This window comes from Setaria italica, chromosome I (assembly GCF_000263155.2).
Source record: "Setaria italica strain Yugu1 chromosome I, Setaria_italica_v2.0, whole genome shotgun sequence".
Taxonomy (NCBI): domain Eukaryota; kingdom Viridiplantae; phylum Streptophyta; class Magnoliopsida; order Poales; family Poaceae; genus Setaria; species Setaria italica.
In genome coordinates, this window is record NC_028450.1 from 8,147,414 (window position 1) to 8,159,849 (window position 12,436).

General features: G+C 42.9%; 3 protein-coding genes across 4 annotated transcripts; 2 read left to right on the forward strand and 1 right to left on the reverse strand.

Annotated features, from left to right (window-relative positions):
* Positions 1-222: 222 nt before the first annotated feature.
* Positions 223-3,279, reverse strand: LOC101756381 (MKI67 FHA domain-interacting nucleolar phosphoprotein). 2 transcript variants are annotated; one of them, XM_004951880.4, is made up of 9 exons: positions 3,139-3,279; positions 2,894-3,023; positions 2,644-2,767; positions 2,468-2,523; positions 2,341-2,388; positions 2,155-2,252; positions 1,477-1,546; positions 1,298-1,408; positions 223-441 (listed from the first exon to the last, which is right to left on the reverse strand). In XM_004951880.4, the coding sequence occupies exons 2-9, from the start codon at positions 2,981-2,983 to the stop codon at positions 388-390; spliced, it is 651 nt and encodes a 216-aa protein (XP_004951937.1). In that variant the 5' UTR covers positions 2,984-3,023; positions 3,139-3,279; the 3' UTR covers positions 223-387. The 2 variants fall into 2 exon arrangements, with proteins under 2 accessions (XP_004951937.1, XP_004951936.1); XM_004951879.4 differs by having other exon boundaries at positions 2,894-3,026.
* Positions 3,280-3,488: 209 nt separating this feature from the next.
* On the forward strand, positions 3,489-6,575 carry LOC101757073. The gene is made up of 6 exons (XM_004951881.3): positions 3,489-3,827; positions 4,718-4,771; positions 4,880-4,960; positions 5,827-5,896; positions 5,996-6,084; positions 6,185-6,575. The coding sequence occupies exons 1-6, from the start codon at positions 3,663-3,665 to the stop codon at positions 6,317-6,319; spliced, it is 594 nt and encodes a 197-aa protein (XP_004951938.1). The 5' UTR covers positions 3,489-3,662; the 3' UTR covers positions 6,320-6,575.
* Positions 6,576-9,117: 2,542 nt separating this feature from the next.
* Positions 9,118-12,378, forward strand: LOC101757861 (protein PHOSPHATE STARVATION RESPONSE 3). Its single transcript, XM_012843226.2, has 8 exons — positions 9,118-9,304; positions 9,861-10,628; positions 10,792-10,996; positions 11,087-11,163; positions 11,258-11,297; positions 11,407-11,473; positions 11,593-11,662; positions 11,894-12,378. Exons 2-8 carry the CDS (start codon positions 9,954-9,956, stop codon positions 12,107-12,109), a joined length of 1,350 nt encoding a protein of 449 aa, XP_012698680.1. The 5' UTR covers positions 9,118-9,304; positions 9,861-9,953; the 3' UTR covers positions 12,110-12,378.
* The last annotated feature ends 58 nt before the right edge of the window (positions 12,379-12,436 follow it).

A 12,436-nucleotide genomic window follows, 5' to 3' on the forward strand; every position in this document is an offset into this window, starting at 1 on the left:
CGACGCAAGCCTGCAAGGCTGCAAGTCTGCAACTGCCGGGATGGGTGCCACTGGCCAGTCTAGCCTGGCCACACCACCCCGCCAAAAGGATCTCCACCCTACCCTTCTCTCACCGGGGAGTGGACCGCACATATCATCCGAGACCCGATTCCCATTCCCACGCACGGTAGGAAGAGGTCAAGACTCGAGACGACCCTCCTCATGGCGTAAATTAGAACAGAATTAGGACCAACTACACCTTTTAAGGTTAAATTAAGAAATTAAGCATACATTGCAAACAAATATTCTCATTGCATTTTCATACTCGTAACACTGTCGGTGTGCCATTCATTAAAAACATCAAAACCCGAGTGCACAGTTAATGGCCCCCCTCAAAGCTGCAGTAAGCTACTGATCCTCGTCGAACTTTATCTTTTTCGCTGAAGGCTGGATGCTCCCCAACTGCGTACAATCAAGAAAACAATACATGATTAGCATCCAGGGAGAATCTATCGGATCTGGCAACAAACTCATAAAAATCAAACTCCAGGACTGATCTTGCCTGTTAATATACTAATCCTATTTTCTGTTTGCAATTTATAAGAAAAGGCCAGAACATCTAACAGGCACCGAACATAAGTTTATATCATTTTTGTGCCTCAAAATTGTTTATCTTTCTGAGTTTCTTGGGGGTGCCCCTTTTTTGTGCAGTTGTGCCACCCAACTGGGATTGGACAGAACAGAAACAATGTGCCTTGTTTTGGCCATAAATTTGTTACCACTTCATCTTATCAGGGATAGAGATCCATTAAGAGATTATAATCTTTTTCAGTCACTCTACAAGGTGCTACTGTCGCTAACAATTAAGCCAACATACTTAGTTAAAAAACTTTTTGAGAGCAATAATCCACAAGAACACAATTCTGTTTGCATAATGAAGTTTGTGTTTTCCTGATTCTCCTAGTAGTCAATCATGAAACAGTTTTCCTTAACCAAACATCTCAAAATCAAAGCAAAACTAGCACCTAAAAAGACACATGCAATTGGCATAAAATAAGGAAAAGCTCAGATAATAACATAGCTAATTGCAATTGGCTATCTGGAACCGACACAGGCCAGTGACAGTTGGCCTGACTGTCATCAAGGTTGCAAGGACTCAATTACTGTGTCCATCCAGTGAGCTAAAATACAGTAAATAAACAGCACTATGCTTCTGTAATTGCACATATTATTCAGAAGCATGAAAGCATAAAAAATTTGTATATATAATCAACGGGATGCCACTAAATAAATTAACGACAGGTAAAGGTTTACTTACAAGGGCTGGACACTCATAATCAATACCAGCAGCCTTGATCCTTTTGCGACGCTTTTCGTCCCGCTTTACAATTCCTTCAACCATCTTTTTGTGTTCTTCTGTAGTTTTATCCTGGTAACAACACATCTATTTAGTACAATGCGCATATTATGCTACAGCTGCAGTTAGCAATGGCTTACCTTGTTGTGTCTCTTCCGTTCAATTGCTACTCGATCAATTGGTATGAATCCCCGTCGCACCCCTCTCCATCTGAACAAAATTCATAATAAGACATTAAAATTGTACAGGACAGGAATTCTTTTCCCATTTTAATCAAGAAGCAAGAAATTGCCCACTACACACAGCTACTAAGTGCTAAGTTCCCTGTCAAGCACATATAAGAGCAAGGATACAACTATACAAGAACATTGTTTCCTAATAAGTCAGGAATTATGTCCTCAGCCTAAGATCTTTCTGTGTAAGTTCTGGTTTTTTATTTCAAGTTGCATTGACATTGATCCAAACACATGAAACCCATTTTCAATACAAATACATCACCAACTCCTTACGAAGTTCCAACTCCAGCACCTAGTTGATCTGTGCACCAACCTTGCAAAGGCATATATTCAGCGTAACAAATTCAACCTTAATTATATTATTATAAGCAAATTAGACCTATTAACAATGGTCCTCATCAACTCAATCAACTCTGCAGACTGCATGCATGCTTTATTGAAAAAGTTACAAGTCACTTTTCATCTTATCAGACGCATATGTGCCCATTAAAATACAGACTAGTTAGAATATCAAATCTACTTTTCCTTTCGTCTAACATGTGTGAAGGCAAACAGATAGGCAGCATGTTTGGATAGGCTTACAATTTTGGATGAACTTTCTCTGGCGGAACAAGTGAAACTCGCAAGGTGTGCTCAAACAAGAGATAGTTATTCATCTCATCAGCTACAACCTTCGCCACCTGATACACCAAAGGACATACCCAAAATCATAAGCAGCTGGCAAACAGCATATATTAGCTGCAACGATGTATAAAACGAAGCGCTTACCAAAGGGCTCTCAAACTCGATGAATCCATAGTGCTTAGACTTTCCTGTCTGGAAGTATCATGAAAACACAAATTAGATGCTTACAAGCAATGCACGGGAACCATGGCATGGCAGTATTATACGATACCTTGCGGTTCCGGGCAATCCTAAGCCTCTTAATATCCCCAAACTGCTTAAAGAACCCTGCAGGAATATAAGAATCAACAACAACAATGAGAACATTAGCGCAACGAACGAATCCAGGCGCTCTATTTTCTCTAAATAAACTGCATGGATGCTCATCATCGTCGCACAGAAACACACCTTGCATCTGATCCTCGTAGAAGCCGTGGGGGATGTGCCCAATGTACACTACGGTCGCGGTGTTCTCCGGCTCCTCGGGCTGCTGCACCTTCCGCAGCCTCTTCCCGGGCCCTCCTTCCAGCGGCTGCACCAAACGCAAGACGCCACAGCAACACCACGGTAATATTAGCAGAAAGCCAGAGCTCTTTTCCCCCATCTCACGGCAAGCACTAAACTAAAACCAGGCTGAGTCGAGCGTAGAGCTACGCACCAGGAAGTCCTTGCCCTCGCCGGGGCGGGGAGCCGCGGTGCGCTGCGCGAGCACCCGCTTCTGGTTCCGCTTCTTATCCCGCATCCCCATCTCGCCGGGCCCTCCTGTCTACCGGTTCTCCTGCACGGTCCTGCTGCGGGGCGCCGCCGTTCCAGAGAGAGCGAGAAAGTGAGAATTCAGAGCAACGCGAGGAACCTCGAGGAGTGTCGGATGGAACGGAGAGGGATTCGGTGCGCGTCCCGTACCTTGGATACAGCGCTCGTCAGGCGCGGCGGAGGCAGGAGGCGCCGGAGGCGGGCAGCCGTCGCGGGGGGAGGGGGCGGAGGAAGAGAAGGGGGGGTTAGGGTTTTGCCCGTGGGGAAGTTTTGATGGATGGAGATGGAGGAGGTTTTGGGCCTTGGCCCAATACATAAAGGTCTATTGGGCCTTCATAAAAATTGCTTGCTCGGGTAGTGTCCCGCGTCTGACGCGTGGGCCAACGAGGGGTCCTATACGTCAGCGGCGTTGCTGGGAAGGCGAAGCTTTGACCGAGCGTGTAACTGCCGGGAAGGTTCGCGAAGCATCTGGAACACGCACCCATGCCACTGGCCTGAGTGACTGGCTGACCAGTGACCACACCACCAAAAGGGTCAGAATTGGAGTGCACGCGACCGCGTCGAGCTCCAGCTCCTCTTCCCGTGCCCGCCTCGCGCCTCGCTGAGAGATCTGCGGCGGCCACCGGATCCGTGCGTCGTCGGCGCCGGGGGGCGGGGGAGGAGGACGAGCAGAGATGGAGGACACGGCGGCGGCGGAGAAGGCGGAGAAGGCGTCGTCGTACAGGTACTGGGTGCGGGAGGCCACCGGCGACGCCACGCCGATCCCGGTCCCGCGCAAGCTCGACCCCGCCGCCACCGGCAACGGGAACCCGCCACCACTCGGCTCCGTGTGGAACCAGGTCAGCCCGTCTCTCATCTCCATCCTTCCATCTTTCTGTGTTAGATTGGAAAAGGAATCATGCGTTTGCTGCGTGGGGACACGTTTATGATGTGTCTCGTCTCATCACTGTTCACCCATCTGTCCAAATGCTAGATCTGATCTGTAGTTGAACTTGGCTAGGATCCGTCATCAACTTTGGAATAACGCTGATGTGCGAACCAACATTTCTTCTCTGATTATTTCATGGATTTCTCAGCTAATATCATTCCAATCCATGGAATCCATTGTGGATTGCTGGGTGCATTCACCCTCAAATTCGCTAGGGATTTATAGACTTAGCTGGCAAGTGATCTGCTGCTTATGAACATTCAATTGTGTTGGCAAAGGTGATGGCCTGGAGGTCATGGAATATTATGTGCTAGATTGTTACTTTGTTAGGCATAAACGTACCTTTAAGTGTGAGATAGAAGAAGTGACTTAACCCATATGCATAAATGGAATGGAGGAAACATATATGAAGCGCGAATAGATTTGTAAGCATGGACTACTGGGGAACATATCTCATAAGTTCATACTATTTAACCTGTATTAATATTTCAAATTTCCACACAATTTTTAGTTTACCCCATGTTTGGGTTGATTTATCTTCACAATGAGTAATCTCATGATATTACTTGTAGCTTCTAATAGATGCGTCTTTGAAGTAATAGAAATGGAATGGTGGGAAGAAATATGGAAGTGATGAGTCATCTGAGTTGTAACCATTCTGCGCATAGTTTTGATATGCATTGTATGACTTTAGAAGGAACGAATGACAAATGCACTCTACGTTTTATGGCTACACGCCTTCACTGCTAGGTGCCACAGTGCTGTTCTCTGATGTGTTGTAATGTTGTTTGCACTTTGCAGGCCGGAACCTGGGAGGAGAAAAACCTCAACTCATGGGCCAATAGTAGGATTAAGGTGCAGTAGTTTAGCAACCAATTGTTTGCAAAAAAAATACTTGGTATAAAATGATGTTTCAGTTCTTCTACATTTCTCTTGACATTTGTTGGCTAATCCGTGCTACAGGATTTGTTGGGCTCTCTAGATTCACTGGAATTCCCAACAGGGAAGGCATCCATCGATGAAGTGTCCAAATGCTCAGGAGATGTAAGTATAATGTTTGACAGAATAATTCAGTTCCATGATAGCATTATTACGTTGTGACTAAAGGAAACACACTCTAATTATTCGTGTTCATTCATTGCCATTATACACCTTGTGATTGATATTGTCTGTCACTTTAGCTTGATCAAGAGTTTCTGCCTTGTGGTTTCTCAACGGAAACAGAACCCTTCTGCAATATGACCCTGCCTTTTTTTCTCATCAAGTTTGATATTGAATTGTACCTGTACTCAAGCATACAGTCAGTTAAAGATTGGAAATATTTGTACTGTACTTGGAAGTCCATTAGCTGTCTTCTATTCAATTACCTGGACAAGCTTATATTGCAAGTCCATTAGAGAACCTGTGCAGAATTTAGCTAAATAAAGGTTAACTCGCAGTCAATGTAGGATTATTTAGAATTTGGCCTCGCGTAGTTTATCATGAATCCACATGAGCTGTGTAGAGCTCAATGTCCATTCCTCCACCTGGGCTACCCAAAGCAACTTCATTGCACCATCCTCAGCCTCATTGTGCCTCTTTGTGCCTTGTGTTAGCTGCGCCCTAAAATTATGATAGCTAAGTTTCTGCAAATGGATGCTTTGAGAAAAAAAAAAAGAATGCGATGATCTTTCAAAAAAAATGCGATTAAATGAACTTTAGAAATATGTTGAGCTGAGAATTTCCCATGGGATGTATTGACCAATAACAGTGGAGTAGATGTATTTTTCAATGTTTACCTGAATGGAATCTTTTGTGATTACTTGATAGCCATTTGCTTGGTGATTTAACATCTCAATTTGCTTCTTTTGACTAAGTAATTCTGTACTGGTGCTAATTTAACATCTCAATTTACATCCATTGTAATGCAGGCATTTCAGGTCACGGTTCGTAACAAGAAGAGAGTAGGGTATAATTATGAGCTGAGCTTGAGATTTAGAGGTAAACACCTCATCATGTCAGGATTGGTATCATTCACTTTAAGAATTTCCACATCAGACTTGCTGTTACTACAGTGTAACTCATGGTTATGCTTATCAGGTGAATGGTTAATTAAAGAAGAAAACAAGAAGGTCAAAGGCCATTTAGACATTCCTGAGTTTTCATTTGGTGAGCTTGATGACTTGGAGGTAAAGCTTCTACTCTATACTAGGGGATCTGTACCAATGCATCTAACATAATAATGGCTGCCATCACATATTCAATCTTTTTTTTTCCGTCTGGTTTCAGTTACAAGTAAGGTTCAGCGATGACAAGGGCCTCGCATCTGACGACAAAACACGGATTTGCAAGGATCTGAAGTCCTTTCTGACTCCAATCCAGGAGAAAATGCGCATGTTCGAAGAAGAGCTCAAAGGTAGATAGCAAAGATTGGCAAGAGTCGGCAGTGCTAGGTAACTGGCTGGCGCTGCTGTGCTAGATGAGTAAGCATGCTGAAACTGAGGTCTTGTGCTTTCGCCATCTTCTGCAGTCGTAACTTGGACGACTGGGAGCCTGGGACTGTATCTGTGTACTAATGTAATGCACAAGAACTGCCTAAACTCTGAAGCATCTCTTGATCCTCCCTCATTTTCACGGAGGATATATGATAACAAAGAAATTTACAATATTTCTGTGTGGATGTTTCATCCTGTATCTAAAGCTATGAAGGTACACCCGAAACCCGAATCATATCAGGATGCTATGAATATATTAGATTTATGAATTCACGACAGCAAAAATTAGTATTCAAAATTATGATCTGGATACTGTTAGAATCCTAAATGCCATCCTTTGAGTGGCTGTGACTGATCTGGAGGAGCTAGCGATAATTAAGAGCCCTAGTTGGAATTGAATTCCTTGTCTCCAACAAATTTGGCGCACTAGTTCGTTGTCCCCATCTGTCTGATGCATGTGCATCTACCTCAGCCACAATTCCCAGCAATCACCATTTCTCTCACCATCCAGCAGTCTCCAAAACAAATCAACCATTTCATCATCTCCATTACTCTTACAGCTTCTTTCCATCAACCCTTATACGGTATACATGCATGCACATGCCCCAAACTTCCAAATCCTAGTAACTTTTCATTCATTCACAGTGACATTTTTGGACTATCCTATGCCCTAACTCAGCATCCAACTTTTTGTTGAGTGTGCAAGCATGATTGGCAGGACTATTACCAACAAGCAAGCAAATCTACTTGGATGGGGATCTGATGAGGGGTGGACACCTGTGTCTTGGACTTGGGAGTTACTGATTTGGTCTGACAAGAGTGTTCAGTTATACCACTAATAGTTTTCCAAAGAGAAGTGCTTATCTAGTTTAGTGGAGAATTTGGACAGGCAATGCAAGCTCAGTTGCTTGCCTTATCCTCCAACCTCATCATCATTAACCCTCATTTTTTTTTACTTTATGGTTGTCAAAAGTGGTTTTTGAAGTAATGACCATCAGGTGATGTTGATACGCCAAATCGTTCAATAGTGGTGTGACATCAGTGGCACAAATATTCTTGTTTGTCGCTACTCGTGATGCTAATGACTCCTAATAAAACCTCTATATCTAATCGAGAACTAACACCGAAACTATTTTTAGCGTGTATATTTTAAAAAAGCACATGTTTTTTTTATCCTGATCAAAGAGAACCAAATTATTTCCGCTAGTCTTTGTGCATAAGGCCTCGTTCCAAAGTGTTCAACGAAATCAGAGTGGACAAACCAACTTTTCAAAAGAAAAAAACTGTACAAACCTCTCTGTTCAATTCAATCATTCGCCAGTTTGGTTTCAGCATTCCAAACCGTGTAAAATGTACGTGCTGGCTGAGCGGATACGGTCTTTGTTTACCAAAGACAAGGGAAGGCGTGGGCCCAGGGTGGAGCAAGACTGAAGTGGCAGTTTCAGGAGCTCTGTCGTCTAGTGGATCTGCATCAGCCAATCCTGGGCCGGTGTCTCTGTCTCCGGGGCCATTCAAGTGTCCATGGCAATGGCAACTGCTCATTGGTTCTCTCGACCATTCTGTCCATGGCAATGGCATCTTTTTGGCATCTCTGGAATCTGTTTTCTTCTTGCCACACTTGTTACCAACTTACCACTACAAATGTCACATGCTCATCCGCTAGACTGGTACTTATTACTAATGGCCAGTAAAAAAAACACCGTTATTGCGAGGAAGAAAAAAATCCATCTTTTTGGATGATCTAGTGTAAAATTCTTAGATTCCAAATAAGTCCTTAAAATTCGGTTGTCACGGTACCCTTGTGGTAAGTAAAACCTTGTCTTGATAGGATCTCGCTCTGGCATCACGACAAAACCGCTAGGTAGATGAGGAGGAGGAGGAGGAGGTAAGATTCGAATCCACTGTCAAATCATTTGATTTATACTCGACGATTTAACTAAGCATTAAACCCAATTAAAAAAATTAAGCACCTGCATCTCAAGGGTCACACATCTTGCAACTGGCCGTTGTCCTCTCACAGCACAAAGAGCCTGCCCAGATTCAGTCAGCCAGTGTCTCGCTTGTTTATGCCCTTGGTTAACCCCTGAGCTAATTTAGCTTGCTTATGCAGTTAATCCATGCCGTGTAGTACACTCAGAGAGCTAGACCACTTCAATAAATACGCACAGCCGCTTGGTCAACTCGTGTTGCCATCGACGGCTTCGTTTGCTTTCGCCCTAATTTGTTCGCCTAATTAATGGCCGCACACATGTGCACTGTATCAGGCCAATAGATTTTTTTTAAAGTTATTTCTTGTTATCTGACCAGGTGTGATCGATGTGGGCGTGCTGGCTTGGGGGGCAAAAAAACATTTTTTTTACATTTTGGTAAACATTTAGTCAAATTATATGCATGCTTAGATGATGTTGATTTTATATTAATTGACAATACTGCGATGAACTAAAGACCAAAATCTATTTTCTCCCACTAAATTAAGCCATGGACGGATAAGATTGTCTCTCACATTGTATGCCAGCAAAGACAATAAACATGTGAGAAAATTTCGAACTTGTAACAACAAATTTGCTCAAATGGTTGGTGAGCTTGGCTTGTTATTTTGGAATGCCATGCTGTCTTCCCAAATTTAGAAGCAAGCAGGGACGAAATGGCATAAGTAAATGAAAGCAACTGCAACTCTGAAAGCTATTAGAGAGAGACTGGAATAGTGCAGGGCACCAATCATTTGCCACAAGAGTAGGAGTACTAGTTTAAAGCCAACCGAAGAGAGAGAGAGAGAGAGAGAGAGAGAGAGAGAGAGAGAGAGAGAGGGTGAGAGAGGGTGAGAGGGTGCTGTGAAGGTGAGAGGATACAGGATAGGGAAGCTGCTTGCGTCTGAATCTCTTACGCTCTAGAACTCCTGCTCTTTCATTGTCAGGTGGGGATTTGGATCTTCCACCAGCATTTCTTTCTGGATTCCGGTCTTAAGAGTTGCAGCCCGACACTCCTGGTCGTGTTCTGGTTTCTCCGAGGAATCATCTTCTGCTCATGGAATCAACAAATTGTTGTTTGAGTTTCTCCTTCAGATCTCGTTTCATGAAATTTTAGAACACTCTGGAACTATCTGAAGTTTCTGGCCTTGATAATTCATTAACTTGTTGTTTTATTTAGAACCATCCCAAAATCTGATGTTTATTTTTTTCCCGTTTTGTTTTCCTTCCTGTGATGTGTCTTGGGCTTCTAACCACAAGTCAGCTGTGAGCTTTCTGTCGTTCAGACGTTTCCGCTCTGAATCTCATGATTTAAAAGCCAGGATACTGTTGCATCAACCAAAAGGCTACTGTTGTTGAAGGGTCTAAATCATATTTCAACTCATATTTTTATCGAGTTCCGGGCTCTGAATTTTTTCCTTACTATTCATGACTTGATAGGGCTTGCAACAAAATGTCAGAATATTTATTTGTCTTGTTCTTATTCAGTTATTCACTTTGCAGCCTTGGAGGTTGGAGCAAGCAGTCCTCCTCAAGTCTCTTCTGCTCAGTGGTGAATGACCAAAGACATCGGCAGCCTCAAGCCCTCAAGGCGCCATGAGCACACAGAGCATTATCTCTGTGAAGCAATTCGCTGGCCCTCACAGAATGGCTCACACATGCACTGCTCCCCAGCCTTCAGCTCATAATCTGCTCAGTGCTAAATCAGATAACTGTGGTTCAGCACATGATCCACAGTCATCATGGGCTGCTGTTCAAACCTCGAGCATCAAGTCAGAGATGGTTGGTTCGTTGAGTCTGACAAAGATCCTTCCTTTTAACCTTGAGAAATGCAGTCCTGGCTCCAATCCTGATAGTGCTGTTTCACACGTATCGCAAGCCGAACTGTCGGATCCAGTTTCATCTAGTTCTTCCACATTCTGCACAAGTATGTTCTCCTCGTTTCAGACAAACTCCGAATCGTGCCGGCAAAAAGGCGCTCTGCCTTTCCTGCCCCATCCTCCTAAATGTGAGCAGAAGCTGCAGCAACAGATTTCAGCTGGGCAGTCATCCAGCTCTTCTTCCCTTCTCTTTGGTGCTGACCTCAGAAGTGGTGGTCATGATGATGCTGGTGATCTCAAGGACTTTCTTAACCTTTCTGGAGACGTTTCAGAAGGTAGTTTCCATGGAGAAAGCAGTGCCATGGCTTTCAGTGAGCAGATGGAGTTTCAGTTCTTGTCTGAACAGCTTGGAATCGCCATCACGAATAACGAAGAGAGCCCTCGATTAGATGTGAGTCTACCATTGATCTCTAGCTTCATGGGTACTGAACACCAACAATAGCTTGCATTGTTCACTTTGAAAATATTTTTTTTGGATGAACGCTTTGAATCTATTTTTCATCCTTAAATGGAAATCTTAACTAGTTCCTCCCCCAAAACATGTTCTTGATCAGGACATATACGACAGACCACTGCAAACCTCTTCTTGTCCAGTACCATCTTACTCTGGCCAAGAAGACCTCCCGAGCGCAGTATCTCCTGTTAAAGTTCAGCTGAGTTCATCTCGACCTGAAGCATGTAACAAAACAAGACTGAGATGGACACTGGAGCTCCATGAGCGTTTTGTAGAGGCTGTCAACAAGCTTGGAGGGCCAGAAAGTAGGGTGGTCCTTCTAGTTCATTTTAAACAAATTCTCTGATTTGATATTCAAATTGGCGTTAACGTATCAATTATACAAAATCTTGTAGAGGCAACTCCAAAAGGTGCGCTGAAGCTTATGAAGGTAGAAGGCTTGACCATCTATCATGTGAAGAGCCATTTGCAGGTACTTGTGTGGAATTTCTTCCAGTGCATAGTCTTTCTCCAATAAACGTGATCATTTCTGATGTTCTACTCACTCATTTTGTCGGGAAATGCAGAAATATCGTTTTGCCAAGTATCTTCCAGAGACAAAAGAAGGTACTTAAAGTAGCAATTCAAAGCCTATACATTTGAAGTGCTGGTAATTGCTTTATATTGTATGATTCTCCTTTTGAATTTATCTGGGTTTTTTTCATGCTCAATGAAGACAAGAAGTCATCTTCAGAAGGCAAGAAATCTCAATCAGCAATACCAGGAAATGATGCTGGCAAAAAGTGAGCATCTCCTCCTCCTGGATTTCCTTTACTTGTTTGCCATTGGGGCATGAGAACAATTACGAAGTGCATAAACAAATTCAAAACCATTTAAATTCACATCTCTTTACGTTTCTTAGGAGTTTACAAGTAGCAGAAGCTCTTCGGGTGCAAATCGAGGTTCAGAAACAACTTCATGAACAATTAGAGGTAAAGTACCAAACACTTATGACCAACTATATATGGTACAATACTTCAATGGTTCTTTCAACTTTATCTTAGAAGATCTGTATAAATTTCGGATGCATCTGTGCAGTGATGTTTGACAAATACTATTAGTAGAAGATCGCCATATTGATCATCGCTGTTCTTAGAAAATTCAAACAAACTTGAAGTTTCCCAGCAACATTTACATTGATAAATTTTTTTCTTGGGCATCAGGTGCAAAGGCAACTACAGCTGCGCATAGAAGAACATGCAAGATATTTGCAGAAGATATTAGAAGAACAACAAAAGGCAAGGAACTCCTTATCAACTACGAGAAATTCAGCACAAGAGGAACTGCCAGAATCCACAGAGAAAGAGGAAACCGGCATGAAAGTGGAAACCTCTTCAGAGCCACTGTCAAGGAGCAAAATTTCAGATACTGACGTGTAATGTAACTCAGAAGTCACAAGTGGACAACAAAAGTGCAAAGGCTCAGGATGATCTTGAGAAGGAGACAATTTGTTCAAAGCAGCGACGAACATGGTGATTGGTTGAATGTTCGCTTCTTTTTCCTTGTAGAATTTTAGCACTTGTGCCTAGATGCTGATCTCTCTTGTATGTATCTTATGACCATGACCAACTAGTACTGCAATGAGTTCTAGCCACTGTATATGATTAACTTTCAGATCAAAATGGAACAGAAATTGTTCATACAAAAATTCAGGAGTCTTTCTACTTTCTATAATTTATGCGCGTATTATAAGAACAAAATCGTTG